The 19,535-nt window shown below is 33.2% G+C and overlaps 2 protein-coding genes across 7 annotated transcripts in view; one reads left to right on the top strand and one right to left on the bottom strand.

Annotated features, from left to right (window-relative positions):
• The window catches only part of pgs1 (phosphatidylglycerophosphate synthase 1), a 56,358-nt gene extending 50,916 nt beyond the window's left edge, over positions 1-5,442 (top strand). For both annotated transcript variants that reach the window (XM_003199632.7, XM_073918685.1), the window contains exon 11: positions 2,441-5,442. The gene's annotated coding sequence lies outside the window, so the exon portion shown is untranslated. The remainder of the gene's footprint in view (positions 1-2,440) is intronic.
• Positions 5,443-8,059: 2,617 nt separating this feature from the next.
• The window catches only part of cyth1b (cytohesin 1b), a 195,023-nt gene continuing 183,547 nt past the window's right edge, over positions 8,060-19,535 (bottom strand). For 4 of the 5 annotated variants that reach the window (XM_073917424.1, XM_068224522.2, XM_005169466.5 and 1 more), the window contains exons 10-13: positions 15,579-15,655; positions 15,422-15,493; positions 13,580-13,734; positions 8,060-9,023 (exon numbers count right to left, since the gene is read on the bottom strand). In XM_073917424.1, coding sequence (XP_073773525.1) covers positions 8,945-9,023; positions 13,580-13,734; positions 15,422-15,493; positions 15,579-15,655 — 383 coding nt within the window. In that variant the 3' untranslated portion in view covers positions 8,060-8,944. 5 annotated transcript variants of the gene reach the window in all.

The following is a 19,535-nucleotide window of genomic DNA, read 5'->3' as shown; positions in this document are numbered from 1 at the left end:
AGATCTTTTAATCCCAGTTGCTTTGCACACGTCCTGTCTTGTTGATATGATTATACATGTTACTATGGAGACATGTTAATACACAGCTGTCAATCAGTTCAGTGTGCGTGGAAACTGCACTCTTATGTCATGTTGCGGTGGGCCTCAAAATGGGAGGGATTTGGATCTTAAAAAATTAAAATTAAAAAAATTTAAAAAAGAGAATTATTGTGTTTCCACCCCTCCAATATGACTGTGAACACACAATACCTACACACAGTTCTGTCCAAACAGCTTACAAAAGATGATTTTCATCATAGGTGCTCTTTAAGTTAGAAGTAATGATTCACTGAGTAATGATTCACAAATATGTGATGATTCAAATGCCTTGGGATGTTAAACCATAGACTATAAAAGGTAACGTTTGATTAAACGAATCACGATACATGTTTTTACCAGAAGGGACAGTTGTGTTTACTGTAGTTATTGTTGTTGTTGTTGTTGTTGTTGATGTTTTTTTCTGCAAAGTTTTATAATGCGCAACAGCAACAAAAATAGTCAGCTAGTTAAAAGACAACATGAGTCTGGATGTCTATAAATGTGGATGTGTACAACTTATGTGATGTGTACATTGATTTAATACTATTTAACACACATGTAAAAACAACAACTTGTCACTAGTAAAAATCAGTCCACCACATCCCTCTACGCTTCCGTTACAGTCAGTTACAGTTACAGTTACAGTTTTTATTTCCCTGCTGAATAATCCAGCTTAAACCAGCCTAAGACTGGGTTGGTTTTCACATGGTCATAGCAGGATAGGGTGGGATACTACCTTCTAAGACTAGCTTGACTAGCTTAAACCAGTCTAGTAAGACCAGCCTGGAAATATCTGAAACCCCTATAAACTAGGCTGGTTAAACTTTTTTTTTCCAGTAGCAAATTTAGAACTTAAAATTGACCAGTTTTTAATCGCTTAATTAAATTGAAGACTGTAAACAAGACAAGTACTAAAAAGTGAACGGTTTTTTTTTATCAGCAGGGGGCGCTGAAACTGTGCAGCGGTCTCAGCTTGTGCCAGAAAATGTAGATATGCCAATGTTTCTTAAAAAAGTAAAATGATATTGATAGAAAAACACAAAAGACTTTAAGCAAAGAAAAACTATTTATTTTAAATGTGTGATGCTTCTTTAGATATTTGTATTCATTGTTTTGTTTAACTTGGAATTTGTTTCAATTTTGTTTTGCTATTTGACAAAATATGCTCTTATTTTACAAGGAAATGTGCACTTGTTCATTTCCAAATTGTCTTAAATAATTTAGTTTGAAAGATCAGGAAAAAGAATCAAATCGAATAGTATCAAATTGTGAGTTGAACATATCATTACACCCCTACTAGCTCTATATCCCAAAGTTCGGTCATCTACAGTCAACAAAATTATACTTTATTTATTTATTTTTTGAATATATTTGATATGAAAACAGTTTTGTGTGTGTGTGTGTGTGTGTGAGAGAGAGAGTGTGAGAGAGAGAGAGACACCAACTAACAGCGTTATTTAGTCGCAATACTCAATCGCAAAACAAGTTACTTTTAATTTAATCTGTAGGCTATATCTGGTTTATTGCATGTAACTGTGTGCTGGAAATGTTGTTTCTTTTGTCGGAATGTTTTAAACTCAATGGAAATATTTACATAATCACAGGCCATAACAACATGTGAAACTGATAAACTTTCACTACATCATGATTAAAGATGTGTTCAGCTCTCTGAATTTTGCATTTTAAATGTTACTTAAGTGTCCAAACAAACTCTTTCTTCTCTACTGAATGTTGAAATGTTGTCATGTTGAAATCCTTTCTACAGAAACCCTGAGTTTTGATCTAAGAATCAGTTCATGAAAGTGTAAGATTGTCTTTCCAGGAAGAAGTTCCTCAGTTTTGCCGTCTGTGTTGAGTTTATTTTGTGGTCAGTGACTCGATCACATTTCTAGGGAACTTCCAGCCACTGCTTGGGGATTATCACCAGATTGAACATCAGTTGTTTTTTATTTGTTTTTTTGCAGAGTGGTCAAAATGTTCAGTTCCTTAATCTTACGTAATATTATAAATGATAAAAGTAAATCTTAATGAGGTTTGTCTTGTCAAGACTTTACTGCAAGTCTGTTTACGTCCCTCAGAAGTGCTCTGCCCTCCAGTGGTTATTGAAATTCATTACAGTTCAAACGATGTATAAATGTTGGCTCAAAATATCATCAATGTTAAAACTATTGTGCTTAAAGTTTCTTCTGTGAAGGATCATGCAACTGAAGACAGGAATAACTATGGTGGAAATTCACGTTTGGCTCATAGAAATAAAGAAATCTTTTTCTACAAATATATTTTTAAAAATTGAAAATGCTTATTTTAAAAGGTGGTGTTTCCACTTTGTCTTATTTTTATTTATTTATTTATTTATTTTCAGGTGAAGGTGAAGCTGTGCAAGTCATTTTCAGATGTTGATGGTCTCTGAATGCTCTTTATTGACTGGAATCAAGAGGGGGGTTTTTTCCAGAAAATTTCATCAGTGATCTAAAACAAACACTCAACTAATCTGCTGTGTGCTGTTTTACTCAAACACATTCATTCTGCTCTAACAAACCCATTTTTAGAAGGAGAAGTTCATCGAAACCAGCATGATGGACATGTCAAACAGCAACAATGAACATGTGACCATCAGTTTAGAGTGCAGTGCATTTGACATTTATACAGTATGTAAATATTTTAGTTAATTTAATTAGTTTTTTTCCTGTAAACATTTCAGTTTTGTCACTTTAATAAGATGCTGTTTAACTAAAACCCTTTCCGTTTCTATTTGCTCTTATTTTTACTTCATTTTTATTTGGTTGAAAATATAATTTCAGTAATATTACAGCGCATTCATTATGGAATTGTAGCAACTCTTAACAAAAAAAAAAACAAAACAAAAAAAAAAAGCCCACATTTCCTACTGTCTGAAACAAGTGCAACTATCAAGAATGACTGCACGCTCAAAAATAAAGGTACAAATCTGCCACTGGGGCGATATCCTTTTAAAAGGTACACTTTTGTATCGTATAGGTGCACATTGAGTATTAAGGCAGTGCATACTACATTTTTTCAACCTGGAGGACCACCAGCTCTGCACATTTACATGTCTCCTTAACCAAACACACCTGATTCAGATCATCAGCTCATTAGCAGAGAGCGAAAGACCTGTAACGGGTGTAAAAGACAAAGGAGACATCCAAAAAAACGCAGTGCTGGTTGTGTTCTAGGTACGTGGTTGAGAAACACTACATTTAATTTACAAAAATGTTCCTTTAAGGTAAAATGAGGTACACATTTGTACTTGTGCACATTGAGGGCAGTGTTTCTCAACCACGTTCCTGGAAGACCTCTAGCTCTGCATATTTACATGTGTCTTTGCCTGACACACACCTGATTCAGCTCATTAGCAGAGACAGAAAGACTTGTAATTGGTGTAAAAAACAAAGGAGACACCCAAAACATGCAGTGTTGGTGGTCTACCAGGACTGTGGTTTAGAAACACTGCCGTAAAGGAACATTTTTGTAAATTTAAAGTAATGTGAGGTACACATTTGCACCTGCACATTGGTACCTTAAGGCAGTGTTTCTTTACCACGTTCCTGGAAGACAACCAGCTCTGCACATTAACATGTCTCCTTAACCTAACACACCTGATTCAGATCATCAGCTCATTAGCAGATAGCGAAAGACCTGTAATTTGTGTAAAAGCATGAGTGTCCAAAACATAAGGTGCTGGTGGTCTTCCAGGAACATGGTTGAGAAACACTGCCTTAAAGGAACTTTTTTGTTAATTTTAGGTAAAATGAGCTACAAATTTGTACTTGTACTTGCACATTTGTACCTTAAGGCAGTGTTTCTCAATCATGTGCCTGGAGGACCACGAGCTCTGCTTATTTACCTCTCTTCTAAACCAAACCGATTCAGATCATCAGCTCATTAGCAGAGACCGAAAGACTTGCAATGGGTGTAAAAGACAAAGGAGACATCCAAAACATGCAGTGCTGGTGGTCTACCTGGAACATGGTTGAGAAACACTGCTTTAAAGGTACGCTTTTGTAAATGTAAGCTAATATGATGTACACATTTGTACTTGTGCACATTTAGGGCAGTGTTTCTCAACCACGTTCCTGGAAGACCACCAGCTCTGCATATTTACACGTGTCTTTAACCGAACACACCTGATTCAGCTCATTAGCAGAGACCGAAAATCTTGTAATTGATGTAAAAAAAACAAAAACAAAGGAGACATCCAAAACATGCAGTGTTGGTGGTCTTCTAGGACTGTGGTTTAGAAACACTGCCTTAAAGAAACATTGTTGTAAATTTAAAGTAATATGAGGTACACATTGGTACCTTAAGGCCGTGTTTCTCAACCACGTTCCTGAAAGACAACCAGCTCTGCACATTTACGTCTCCTTAACCAAACACACCTGATTCAGATCATCAGCTCATTAGCAGAGAGCGAAAGACCTGTAATGGATGTAAAAGACAAAGGAGACATCCAAAAAATGCAGTGCTGGTTGTGTTCCATGTACGTGGTTGGGAAACACTACCTTTACTTTACAAAAATGTTCCTTTAAGGCAATATGAGGTACACATTTGTACTTAAGTATAAATATGTACATTTAAGGTACAAATGTGGACCTGACGGGTATAAAAGTTTACCTTTTGAAAAGGTAATGCCCCAGTGACAACTTTTGTACCTTTATTTCTGAGAATGTGTCTTAAAAGGAAATTTTGTACAAAACACACAAAAATATACATTTATTTTGTTTTCAACACAAGAAACACAGTCCTTTGGAGAATGAGCGTCTGTTAAACACTCCGTAATATTGCCCAATATCATATACGAGCAAATAAGATGAGCCTATGAGCTATTTTAATATATTAGAGAGAAAAAAAAAAAGATTTTAGGGGAGCTTCAAACAAACCCACGGTGGATTTGAGCGCCCTTGCAGTAACGGTAATGACTTATTCAACATGATTGCAGTATTATTTCAACATTTGAGTGTGTTTGCAGAAGTTGAAAAGCAATGTTGGTTTTGTAATAAAAAGCTGTGGTTCTCCACATTTCCTAAGCATGTTTTCATTTTTGGTGTCAGTGTGCATTAAAAAAAAAAAAAAGTGTTTGCTTATTTATTAGGTTGATTAACTAATTGAGACCAGATTCTTTCATTTAAAAAAAGTGCATTTAACTGGATTTAAATGTCAGGAGTGCCAGAGTTTGGAAGAGACTAACATGTTTGAATGGTGTTTGTGGCTCTTAAAAGGTGAAATGAGGCCTTAAAGCCACGTCATGTAACGCACAAAATAGACAAAAACATCTGTACTGTGTGAAGCAGCAGTGTTCTTTGTCAATGTACGAGTCGTTTTTAAGAATAAAGCGACTAAAACATTTGTGATTGAGTGATTATTTGATTATAAATACAGATCTGAGACCATTATTGTAGGTCACTTTTGTGTCCGCTTTGTTAAAGGGGTTTTTACACTATACATGTTAATACTAATGCTGTCAAATGATTTATTGCATCCCAGATGAAAGTTTGTATTTACTTTTTGCTGCCAATATCAAGTACCGATTCCCTGTCATGGTGATTGGCAGATACAGAGTACTGAGTCAAACCCTTTGAGCTTTATCATGCATTAAGCACATTTTCTCTATATGTATGATCCTTAAGGGAAGATTTCGCTTTACCTAAAAGTATAAATCAAGAATGCTGCATATAATACTTTAAACATGTCTCTTAAAACAATTTAGAAGTGAACATGTCATGGCCAGAAGCAGCTTTACAGAAAATAAGTCATTCATTTTACTTTGGCTTAGGCTATGTATAATATACTGGAGCACATGTGCGTCTCATAAACAAACCGATGTGATTGGCCAGATTGACGAGTACCGATCAAGTCATGAAATGTGAATATTGGCCAATACAGATCTTCAGCCAATCGATCGGAGCATCACTATATTTACGTAATATATACAGGTGCACTGTGTGTGTGTTTATCCATATATGTATAAATATACACATCCAGTACTGTACATTGAATACAAAATAAATGTATTGATATATTTAATTAATATACAATAATATATTTGTGTGTACAGCCTACATTAAATTAATCAGTACAAAAGCCAAAACTGGAACTAGTCTAACAAAAAACTTAAGATCACAGTCCAAAAATCAGTACACCAATCATTTAGAATATGGACAAAAAAACTACTAATTTTTGCCAATGCACATTTATTATTATTTTTTTTTGCTAATTTTATTTGCAATGACTCATTTGTATTAAAATAAAGACATTAGGTGACCAAACTTTAATTTTAATGAATATAACAAACATTAAAAATATAATAATTATAACCAAGTAAAAATAAAACGTTATATTTTAATACACATAAATGAACTGTTAAATTGTTAGCGACAAAACACAACTTAATAAAATAGTCACTTTACTGACAGCTTAGGTCAAGTTCGCGTTTGGCAATTTAAAAAATAAATAAATAAAAAAAATGTAAATAAGAGAGACTCTTACTGATCAAGAGACAAAGTCTTACAAGATTTTACTTTCCAAAAGATTTTATTCTTTGCAAAAGGTGGCGCAGTGGGTAGCGTTAACACCTCTTAGCAAGATGGTCCGTGGTTCGAGCCTCGGCTGGGTCAGTAGGCAATTCTGTGTGGAGTTTGCATGTTCTCCCTGTGCTCATGTGGGTTTCCTACGGGTGCTCCGGTTTCCCCCACAAGTCCAAAAGCGTGTTACAGGTGAATTAGGTCCGTAATTGTCCGTAGTGTGTGAATGAGTGTGTATCCCTGTGATGGGTTGCAGCTGGAAGGGCATCTGCTGCATGAAACACATGCTGGATACATTGGTGGTTCATTCTGCTGTGGCGAACCCAGATGAATAAAGGGACTAAGGCGAAAAGAAAATAAAGGAATGAAAGAATAGGTCTGACAGACATACAGGAACACCGGCTGCTGCAGACTGCGACCAGAAAGTTAAACAGACACCAGGCTATCTTCTTTCCCCTGCCTCAAAGCCCACTTCATCACAGAGGACTCCCTGCTCTCTTCAGAGCATTCCTTCTCTGAGGATCAAGATATGGCTCCCAGGATTTACACTTGCTGAACGCATACAGGGCTCAGTATATATGAGTTCACCACTCACAAATCTCTCTTTTAAATTTATATTTTTAATAGGAAGCTTTACAAAATTGTATTTGTACATTTACATTAGATTAGTCAGAACTGAAGCCAAATCTGGAGCTTATCTAACAAAATAACTTATGATAATGCTTTAAAAACTACAACAGCCACATTTTTGTCATAGAAAAAATATTAAATACAAATTTTAAAAAAGGAAAAATCAAGCAAAAAAAATGTTTAAAAAATGTGTTGAAATTTTGTAGGTTGTAATTTTTTTTGCAGTATTTTGCTTGAATTTAATTGTATTATCTTTCAATTTCTAAATATGTTTGATGACTAATATAGTATTTTTATAAATATATCTGTTTAATGAATCTATGTTTATTATCTATCTTTGTTTAAATGCACCAAAATACCTAAAAATGGCCAATATTCATTGAGAAATGGAGAAAAATATTCATTTTCAAAATGGGCTGTACTGAGTTATGCTGAGCGCTGTATGTTTAAAAGCAGAAGACAGCCAACTGAATGACCCTTCTTATAGGCCATTCAGAAGGTGATCTGCATCTTTTCTAAGGAAAGCTCACATTTCTTAATGTATGGTGATTTTAGTAAGAAATAGAAGTTTTATAGAAATTTAGTAATTTTAATTATAATTTAGTAATTTTAGTAATAATTAATAATACATTTAAATAATAAATTTTCCACCACAATCTCTAACCCAGAATAAAACATGGAGCTCAAATTACTAAGACCACAAAACCCAATCCAACCCCGAACAATTAAAAAAACACAAACTTACCTTGGTAAAAACCCTAACTGGCTTTCTCTAAAAAGCTTCAGAAACTGATAGAAATCAATAAATAATATTTAAAAAGCAAAGCTCAAACATTTTTTTTATTGTAAGCACAAGATTACATACAATGGTGAACTAAACTTTGCAGGTCAAAACCTTTTCTTCACCCGGTTTACTTTTGCACAAAGTATATTTGGACGATAAAAAATAAAACAACCTATAAGTTTAAATATGTACAGCATCGATAAATTAATATTTAAGAGTCTTCTCTCAAATGACCAGTGCATACAAAGCAAAAAAAAAAAAAGGGGGGGAGATTTCAGATACGTTCAGTCATCCAACACATTAACGTTTGTAAAATACAAAACATAGTAAAATAAGCTCTCAAGTCAGTAGTTTCATTTTGAAGGAGTTCCATAAATATGAAGCAACTTACTGAAATGTTTCTGGATTTCAGTCTTTCATAAAGGCCACCTATGAGTTAAACGAACGATGATGATGATGATGATCAAAATAAAACAAAACACTGTTTAAGCCAAATAAACAGCATTCAAATTAAAAACTCAACTTCAGAAATCAGACTCGGATTGAGACTGAAAGACAAACTTTGGCAAAACATGAAAAAGTCTATTCAAGAACAACCAAAAAATAGATATAAATATAACAGCAGATCATGAATGAATCGCAAAAGCGACCCTTCCGAATATTTACAGTACATAGCAGTGTAAAAATAGGTGCGGAGTCAGCATTTATAGGTATGAAAGCACAGAAATGGAGGATGAGACGCCACATTCAGTCAGACCCGCTGATTCCAGATGATGAAACAAACACTAATGTCAGACTTCCCCAGAAAAACCACCTGCTTCATTCCTGAGATAAAAACAATCCAGTCCAGCGTTTATGGCTTCCGTTGAGATTTCGCCCCTTTTTCCAGGTCCATGTTCGGGCTGAAGTGTTTCTACTGTCTCTTTAAAGACGAGGCTTTCTTCTTCCGCGCCGCCAGCATCTCGTAGAATGGGTCTCTGCTAATGGCGGATCTGGACATCGGGAGAAAGTTATGAGTATTTTAAATAAAATAAAATTAAAATCTGAGCAAACAAAAATTCTTAAGACATTTTATTTCAAATGTACACTGTAAAAAAATATGCTCAAATGAACAGTTTTCCATATTTTTTGATTCAAGTTTTTATTTATTTATTATTTATGCTTTTGTTTCACATTATAATAGTTTTTTATCAACTACGTTTGCTGTCTAAAGGTAAACACTTTTTAAATCTCACCACTCTAGAGATGGCTGTCCACGCTTTTATTACATCAAGGTTAGATTCCTGCAATGCACTTTACTGTGGCATGTCAAAATTCCAGGTTTCTCGCCTTCAGCTGGTCCAAAATGCTGCTGCTAGATTTATTTGTAATAGCAGAAAATATGACCACATTACCCCTCTTCTAAGAGGCCTTCAATGGCTGCCTGTGCAATTCAGAATTGATTTTAAAGTGCTTTTACTGGTTTATAAATCCCTCCATAATTTAGCCCCATCTCTTAGAGCTGCTTCATTTTTACACTCCCGTGAGATCTCCTTAGGTCAAGTGAGCAGAATTTTCTTTCAGTTCTGCAGTCCAGGCTGAAACGAAGATGGGACAGAGCTTTCTCTGTGGCAGGTCCTCGGTTGCAAAACACCTTGCCCCTTGAGATTAGAATGACCCCATCATTATCTGTTTTTAAATCACTTCTTAAAACACCTTTTTAGCTTGGCTTTTTAAGATTATTTTAATAGTCTTTTCTACTGCTACATTTTTACAGAAGTTTCTTTTGCCTTACTTCTATGTTTTTATACTCTTTTTTTTTTTTTTACCTTGTCTTATGTACAGCCAGGGTTATTGCAGGTTACACAGGGTTAACAGGGACTTTTTAAGACATTTTTAAGACCATTATAAATTAAATTTTAGACTCATAAAGGGTTAAGGCTAAGGAATTTTTCAAATAACTCGGATGGAAAAGAGTTTTATTTGCCTAATCAAAAAAAATATTATAATTTAAAACATTTAATAATATAATAATAATAAAAAATTAAAATATTTTAGATTTTATTTCTTAGCTAAATATTTTAAATATTGTGTAAACACAAGCAAGCTCTTCTTGTATACACTTTTTTCCAACATAAACTTTCTTTAAAATAATTTTAAAAATGAACAAATGTTTTAAGTTCAAAAACTTAAAACATCTGTTAATTTTTTAAATTATTTTGGATCAAAATAATTAAAAATAATGGATTGTTGGTGATTGTATGCATTTTGGCCAGATTTGGTGGCAATACATGAACAAAGGAAAATTAAGTCCTGTTTAAAAAAGATTTAAGACCTACAACACAATATTTCAGTAAATTTAAGACTTTTTAATGCCTAAATTTGGATTTAAAGATTTAGGACATTTTAAAACCCAGCAGAAACCCTGTACAGCACTTTGGTCAGTCTTGTGACTGCTTTTAAATGTGCTCTGTAAATAAATGAATTTGAACTTGATTATGAGACCTTAATCTTTCATCTGACAACTTTTAACCTTAAAAAGTTGGAAAAAGTGACTTTTACAAACAATTTGTATTAGTTTAAAGCAGGGGTCTCAAACTGCCACTTGCAGCCATTATATATGCAACAATATAATGAGATTCAGCGCAACAAAACACATTTTTAAGTCACTATCATTGTGGTGCTGTTGCATACAGCCACTTGTGGTTTTGACCTACTGGACATTTAAAGTACTGTACTATATGTTTGGGTTAAATGTTAAAGTAGTGTACTATATGTTCAGGTTACTATTGGTTTCTCTCAGTGTGCAGTTGAGAGTAACGAACACGCAGATTATTTCTGGGGCTGATTTAAACGTTGAAATATGTCTGTAAGTGCTCTATTTTTACTTAAGCTATATATTTGTAAATATTTAAGAGCCGTTTTGATTCTAATCAGTTTTATACCGCCTGTATTGTGTTGTACCAACACCTCTTTATGGCGTTATGCTGGTTATGTAAATATGATCCTTTTGCCAATATTCCATTCAAATGTTCTCATTTAATAGATTTTCCTCATATGTGTATTAAGATTTGTATAAAAATGTGCTTTAGTAAAGTTTCACTGCTGGCTAAATTAAACATGTTTAAGTAAATGTGAATGTATACATACTTTCCCCCTCTTTGCTGTTGTTTTACAATAAAGTAAGATATCGAGAAGAACAAATGTAAAGTCAACAAAGTTACACAAACTCTTTTCTGCTGTCTAGCGCTATTTGTTAAACTTTTGGTTAGGGACGTAATTTCTATTATTATGCCCATTATTAAATTGTAGTATTTTCATAGCAATTTAAACGATCGCTTCAATATATACAACAAGAAACAAAAAGGAGTTTTGATACTCTGGGGAAGAATGTTCGAGTGCATCAATTACATCAAGTTTCCACTTTTTTCTTGTGCTTGAAGGTTAAAAACAGCCCTCCTACGAATTGTCAGTTACTGATATGGCCCCCCCAAAAATTGAGTTTGAGACCCCTGGTTTAAAGTGATTTATTGTCTGGGTTGGTGTTGTATTGTATGCTGCAAAACCTTGAAAACTGCTTCATCAATTAATATATTATTTCTAATACTTTATATTATTTCAAACTACTAAAACGTCAATAAAAGTCACTTTGTTAAACTGTAGAGTTCAATTTTCAACATCAAAAGTTGACCGAGCAGAGATCAACATCCCATTATAAAATTCACAATCGTAGATCTTTTTTACACTGTAGCATTGAACAATATTTTGAAAGTGTTTTTTTTCCATTGAGATTTTTTTTACTTTTAGTAATTATATATTACATAAATGTACTTTCAATAGTTTAAGCAACATTTCAGATTTTATTACAATCATAAAACCAAATATGAGATTAAAAGAAACTTCATCAATATTCTGAATAATTCATCCAATAAAATTAGAATGAAAATAAAAAATAAATAAATAAATAAACAGAAAATGCCTTTAATCTTATTTTAATAATTATGATTATAGCTAATTATTTGTTTATAATACTGTTGACTCAAGTTTTTATTGTGTGTTTTTTTATTTAAGTTTTAGTCAAAGTGCCTTATTTGTAATAGGCACTGTGGCTCAGTGGTTAGCAAATGCCTGATTGGCTAGCTTAATGTGTTAAAGCATTGCGTTACTAACACTGAGTTTGTAAGTTTGAAACCAACATTGGGCTTCACTTGACTGCATTTCGTTGCCTTGTACTTGTACATGTGTGATAGCAATAAAGTTGAATCTAATCTAATCTAATCCAATCTAATAGTTTCTAAGACAATATTTTAGATTTCGTTTTTAAATCTTACGATCCAAATATTGAATTTTTTTCAACAAAACATTTGTATTTATCAACATTCTGAATAATGTTTTATCCAGCAAATTTGGAAAATCCAGTGGAGGAATAAGACAAAAACTGAGAAAATATTAATTTTAGTATTACTGGTGTTTTGTGGTTTTCATTTACTTTTGACACTTTCAGTTTTTATTGTCATTTCTTTTTCCAATTTAAGTTTTAGTATTTATAGCCGCTAATTTAACTATTTATTTATCTTAAAATCTTAATATTAGAATAAACAACACTTGGAAAATATTTCATTTAATTCAGAATAAAAATAAATAGAAATAAAGTGTGTGGTTAATTTATTAATCTCATTTTGATTTTAACTATTTAAGTACATTAACCAGTGCTTAATTTGAGCTGGATCATGCTGATTCCTGTTCCGCAAAAATGTCAGATATTCATGTTTTGTGTTCAGGTATTTATTTTAATGGAACCGCCATTAACTTGTGTGTGGTCAATACCTGCGTGTGTGCATGCGTGCATGAGTGACGGTAGTCACCATGCCTAAATTAAAGCAAAAGTCACGTTTATTGGTCCTCAACAATATTTTCAGGCAATCTTGTTTCTTTCATATCTTTACAATCACTGTTGGTGATTGTTTCGGGTGCAGTGAGGATTGAAGATCCTTCTTGAAGATTAGACTGAGGGAGTCATTTAATTTTTTCATTCGATACATAATAGTGAATTAAACTGAGAAGTGATTGTTCATACGATTTATGTTTGTAGCTACATGTTTTTATTATCCATAACTGACCTAAAACCTTATGCAGCACAAAACAATTAAAGACCGTTTAGAACTGAGATGCTCTCACCTTTAATGATGTCATGTTCTGGGAAAACTGAAATTGTTTGGTGGATGTGGGACATGGTAACTTTTATTTCCTGCTTTTGTTCCAGGAATAATTCATTTACAAATTAAGCACTGACACCAACCTATATAATTTCAATTACAAGAATTGCAAAATTTCTTCATTTTGAATCCATTCTAATGTCTAATTTCACTTAATAATAAATGCTGAAGAAAAAAAAAATTCTTATCTCGGCTAAATTTATAACAACAAAAAGGATTAAAAAAAATGTTTGTTATGTTTTGTTTTTGATTTGTTGTTAATTGATGAAGAATGATTTTGAAGCAGCTGAAGCTGTATTTGGTCTTGAGTAGTTTACTCAGTGTGATAATGCTGAATGCTTTCATGAACTGACTTGATGCTCTTGATCCAGTCTTCTTTCTCCTCTGTTGTTGGCGCTGAGATACGGTAGAAAGTGTGATTTCCCTCCACCACTCGACCGTCAGCTTCAGTCTTACACGCTTTGATCACCTGATCCTTGTTGTCTGGGATGAACAGCTCAAAGCAGTTCTGTAAAAACACACAGACACACTTAATCCACATTCCTGACAGAGTTCCATAAAACCAGAGAATGTATCATTTTTGTGCTTTGAATGTGAAAATCAAAACACATTTTAAAAATCAGCACAAAATCCAAGAGGTTAATAATAATACGCTTATAAGGGTATAAGCAGTGAAATATGGAAGGATTCAACTGAAAGATGAAGATGAGGCTTTTCAGAGTGCCATTAGTGGTCGTCAGATTCGATAGTTCTATTATCACAATGCTGGAGAGATTGTGGAGAAGTAGGGGATTACTGTATGTTCACATATTTTGGGAATGTCTCAAAATACAAGAGTATTGGCAGGACATTAAAAGGGAGGTTAGTAAAGTTTTAGGATGCGACATACCACTGCACCCAGTTTTTTTTTTTTTTTTTGCTTGATGGCTTCCCCTGATCAATTCAGTAAGTCTCATCTATTTGCAATACATGTGTAATTAAAAACAGCTAGGAAGATAATTACAGTGAGCTGGATGAAGACCCGCCCGACCTACTTTGACACAATGGACACAGAGACTGAAACAGATATATATATATATATTTAAGAAAATGCTTGCAGATTTACAGTTGAAATCAGACTTTTTCCAACAGACCTGGGCATTAGGTGAAACATACTTGCATGATCTTTGAAAGGCTGTCAGGAGCTTTGTCTTTGTCATAGTTATTGCCTTTTTATTAGATTTTGTTTATTTATTTATTAAAATTAATAATAGTGTAATTATTTGTAATAGTGCTAGTAAAAGATTAATCGTAATGAATCATATCCAAAATAAAAGTCTGTTATAATATAAAGTCTGACATATTATATGTGTGTGTATGATATAGATTAATTATGTAAACGTGATAAACACACATACATAAAAAACTAAACTATACAGAACCTTTTTGCTGTATACATTTTTAAATGTATATATATATATATATATATATATATATATATATATATATATATATATATATATATATATATATAAATTTTTATCATATGCATATGTATTATATATCTAAATGTAAATATACTTTTTTTTTTAAATATATGCATACATTTATGAATTTATATTTACATAATAAATATACACAGTACACACACACACACACACCATGTGAAAAACTTTTATTTTAGACGCTATTAAGTCAATATTTTTTGCCCAGCGCTAAATTTTATGTGTGTTTGTGTTATAGAATGTTAAAAACTGTATAGAGTAAAATAAATGAGTCATGAAATATTAAATTAAATTTAAAAAACACGATAATCAGAAGGCTTAAGGTGAATACAACAAGGTAAAAACATTTATTACATAAAAATAAATAAATAAATAAAAATAGTAAATATTTAAAGGGATATAAGATGAAGAACATAAAATAATAAAATAAAAGTGTATTCAAATTAAACAATAAATGCACTAAAATAAATAATAATTAAATGTGTCATAAAAAAACTCAAATTAAATCAAAACAAACTACTTTTAAAATAAAACAACTTTTCCTAAAATCTATAAAAGTATAAAATATTCAATTATTTTTAAAAAGTGTAAAAATAAATTTGCTTAAATAAATATGTTATAATAATAAAAAATACATATATTATAATAATAATTGTTACAACTTTTTTTTAAATGCACAGGATGCACTTGTAAGCAGATGAGAAAGCTCACCGGCTTCTTAGAGTCCTCCACTTCCCTAATACTGAGGTTTTCCAGAGGAATGATTCCTCTTGGCTCTTTATCCTGAACAAACCAAAAAGAAGAAGTAGAAACCTGTTAGATCACTGTAAAATACAAGGTAGCAGCTGAATTAAGCAGCGATACTCACAGTGGTGTATTCAAAGTAATACAGACAGTTGTCAGTCAGGATGAACCACCGTCTCTTCCAGGTCTTTACTCGTCCACCTGCAGATCACAGACCACAAGATAAACACGCTGGACCACCAGCACTGAGGCCACGCTTATACTAGTGTGTTTTCATTCTAAAACAGAACTATTTCTCTTGTTGTTACGCCTGTCATCCACCCTAATAAGAGTTTTTGACCTGCAAAAACAGGCTTATGAAATTGTTGCATTTCAGTTGCACTCTCTGATTAGATCACCATGTTTTCGTCTTGATCTTAGATGTAAGGATCATATTGTGTTATTGATCATAACCAGTAACAGTGGGGACAATTTACAGTATATTTAAAGAAAACACAACTAAAGAGTCTGAGCTCGTGAGATCTCCTTATAGATGCAATATTTTTCAGAAGGGTGTGAAGAAAAAACAAGAATTATTTACCCGACTACCACTATAATTGAAGCTTAGAAAGAAAGTGGATTACAAAACAATAATTAGACTAGTAATATGTATACTGTATATATTACTGTATGTGTGGCTTTAGATTTTTAAATGAACTATCGAATCTTAAGACTCCCATTTAATACAACTCAACACATTTATCTATAAAGACATATGAATATGAATATAAAAAATAATTGACTCTCTTCCAGCTGGAAGCGCCTATAGAACAACATGAATAACAGTGTTTACATGCTTACCGGTGTAAGCAAAGCAGCGTAATGTCATATCGAGCAGGACTTTCTCGCTTTCATGAATTACACAGAAGTTCAGGAAAACTTTAGCATAAAACTACATATTGTATAATCAATATTAATAGCTAATTGAAAACATGTAAAATAGCATTTAAGAATTTTAAATACTTTTTAAACGCCCTTAATTTCTCCAAACTGATATATCAACTTAATATTTTTTAAGGCACCTACACTGACAATTAAATTATTTCTTTGACGCAAAAACTTCTGAGAAACTGAGACTAGGAACGTCAGATATTTATACTGATAACAATGTAAATGACAATAATTCATATGCAATAATTCAGGAGACAAAAAAGTCCAGTGTCTTTAGAGAAAAGTGTTATTTTTCCTTTTAAAAGGTTTAAGACACCCTTGAGTACTGAAATGTTAACAGATTTGTGTGTGTTGAGCATCAGTTAAGACAGCGCTAGCACCTGTCAGCTTTAATTGTGGGGGGAAATGGATCATTTGAAGCTTTTGTCAGCTAATTTCATCTTCAGGGTTTAAAATAATAATTGGGGCAGGATCAAAATCGCATGTGACGTAGTGTGAATCTGCTAGTGGAGTGATGCTTTTGATTCTCATATTCATAGCTGAGTTCTCTTATCCTATGAGAAGTCCCTGCTTCTTAGTTTTTCATAAGAGCACAAGCTTTTCGAAGGCAAGGCAAACCTGCCAAGCTGTGAGACCCAATGACTGCGTGAGACCGAGTTCGCAGACTCCATGTACGGCACACAGTATTTAGTCGTTCATGAAGGGTCGTATGTGTTTGTTTCCATGATCCACAGGGTTTGTTGCATGTTTTTCCACGCGATGCTGTCAAAGCCGATACACCAAAGCTGTTTGCGTGCAGCACACACTTGGAGAATGGTGGACTGTCTTTTATCAGTCGAGTTCTTTACCATTCAGACAAATCGCCTATATTTCCGTGCTGCTGTGATCGCACATGTTTAAAGTCCTCCAGATTACTGGCAAGGCCAATGGTTGAAATAGACAGGGCGAGAGACCTGCTGCACTGCTATCCACCGTGTCTGCATTGAGACTCGAGGATTCAGGAGAAGTCCTCCTCATTTATAGTATTTATATAAACATGATTATCTTTATAATGATATAACAAATTGTGGTTATGTGTATATGAAATTACGAATAACATACGTAGGAGGACTTTACATTACTTGCTTTATTTGCATTTTAACTTTTAAATTTTGGGTTTGCTCAGGGTTTGGGTCTCATTTTGTGAGCCCATCATGATGCTTTTTTTTATTTTTTTTTTTTTATTCTGAGGTAGACTTGAACCGAAAGAAAGGGCCCTTTAACATTCGCTTTGTGTAAATGCAATGCTTTATTCATACTGGATGCTAGAGGGCGCCCTTGTGCATATAAACTCCACATACAGTATGCATTACAGAAGTGAAGACATCAACTATTGATGTAGCTGAAGAAAAAGAAGATAGAAACAGATACAGTGCATCCGAAATCTGAAGTATGAAAAAAGGACAATTGTGACAATATGGGATTTATTTGTGCTGTTAAAGCCATCCTGTGTATTTTTATAAGAGAAATGTATATTTAAAATGCATAGCTAACTAACCTAACCTTTACCACTGTGCAGAATCATATAAAACACAGCTTTGGATGATGTCTTGCTCTTATCTGTATGATCAAACATTTGTGATTTTAGATTGTTGCATTTGAGCCTCTTACATGCACACAGTATCGTGGCATTGCTAACATCACATCGTAGCTTGCAGTCAAACATTTAAATTGAAATATTTTAATGTTCAGTTATACAGTCTGTGCTACTCTCAACGCGATTTAATCGTTATTTTTTTATATAATAGATGCCATTATAATTTGTTTCTTAGTGAGAACTTGTATAAAGGCTACTTTTTTACATGCACTTTCAGCAGTGTAACGCTAGTGTGGATGTAGCTCTTTTCTGAAGCATAACGGCAGAATGGATGAGGCTCATTTTTATTGTAAAACCCTGTATTAAAATGAAAACACACTAGTGTAAACACATAGCACACATATACACAGACAACATGAGCGGCCTCATCAGAAATAAGCCCAAAACCACCCATCATCAGGCAGAAGCTGAAGCGGTTAGTGAGCACATTAGTGACAGAACAATGGAGGAATGAATGAAGGATCTCTTCTCTAAGGCCACAGCAGTTGTGCTCCTCAATTGACTGACTTTAGCAGATTGATTAAATAAAATAAATAATTTTAAATAACAACCTTTAATTCTGAATATTACAAAAAATATATTAAAACAAAAAATAAAAAATGGCTACTACTATTACTAAAAATAGTCATTTGTGATATTGTTATTATCAATAATAATTACAGTAGGAATAAAGTGCAGCATGTTAATTTTATATATTTATAATTATATATAATAATGGTAAAACAACAAACATGTTATTTAACAAGCACAAATAAATAGTAATAAAAGGTTAAAGGGTAAACGAATTAAATCTAAAATCTACTACACTCCTACTACACCATGATGAGCTGCAGAATTATCAGACTATTATAGACTATATATATATATATATATATATATATATATATATATATATATATATATATATATATATATATATATATATCAGCGGTATCTCCTATAATATCTCCTATAATTCCTGTTGTATGCCAATATTGTTGAGTATGTGTGTGTGCTTGTGTGTGAGCAGGGTGTCTCATTGACACACACAGAGAGCAGGCAGTTCCTCAGTCGACCACAAGACTGCAGCAGAGACCAGCAGAAGAAGCTCATCGCAAACACAACACACCAGTTAAACACACGCACACACACACACACACACACACACACAAAAACACACACACACACACACACACACACACACACACACACACACACTCGGATGTAATAAAACATCTGTTAAAAAAAAAAAACGACAAACAAATGGAGAAAATGAAAGCGCAAAGCACCATGAAGCGCAGCTTAAAGGGATAGTCCACCCAAAAATGAAAATTCTGCCATCACTTACTCACCCACCACTTCTTTTGTGTTCAACAGAATAAAGAAACTCAAAAACAAGATATTTTGAAGAATGTTGGAAATTGGCAGCGATTGACTTTCAGAGTATTTTTACAACTATGGAAGTAAATAGTTATCAGCTTTCAAACATTCTTCAAAATATCTTCTTTTGAATTGAGCAGGAGAAAGAAACTGGCA

Source organism: Danio rerio, chromosome 12 (assembly GCF_049306965.1).
Source record: "Danio rerio strain Tuebingen ecotype United States chromosome 12, GRCz12tu, whole genome shotgun sequence".
Classification (NCBI taxonomy): domain Eukaryota; kingdom Metazoa; phylum Chordata; class Actinopteri; order Cypriniformes; family Danionidae; genus Danio; species Danio rerio.
The sequence above is the reverse complement of the archived record's forward strand: the minus strand, read 5'-3'. Positions and strand labels throughout refer to the sequence as shown.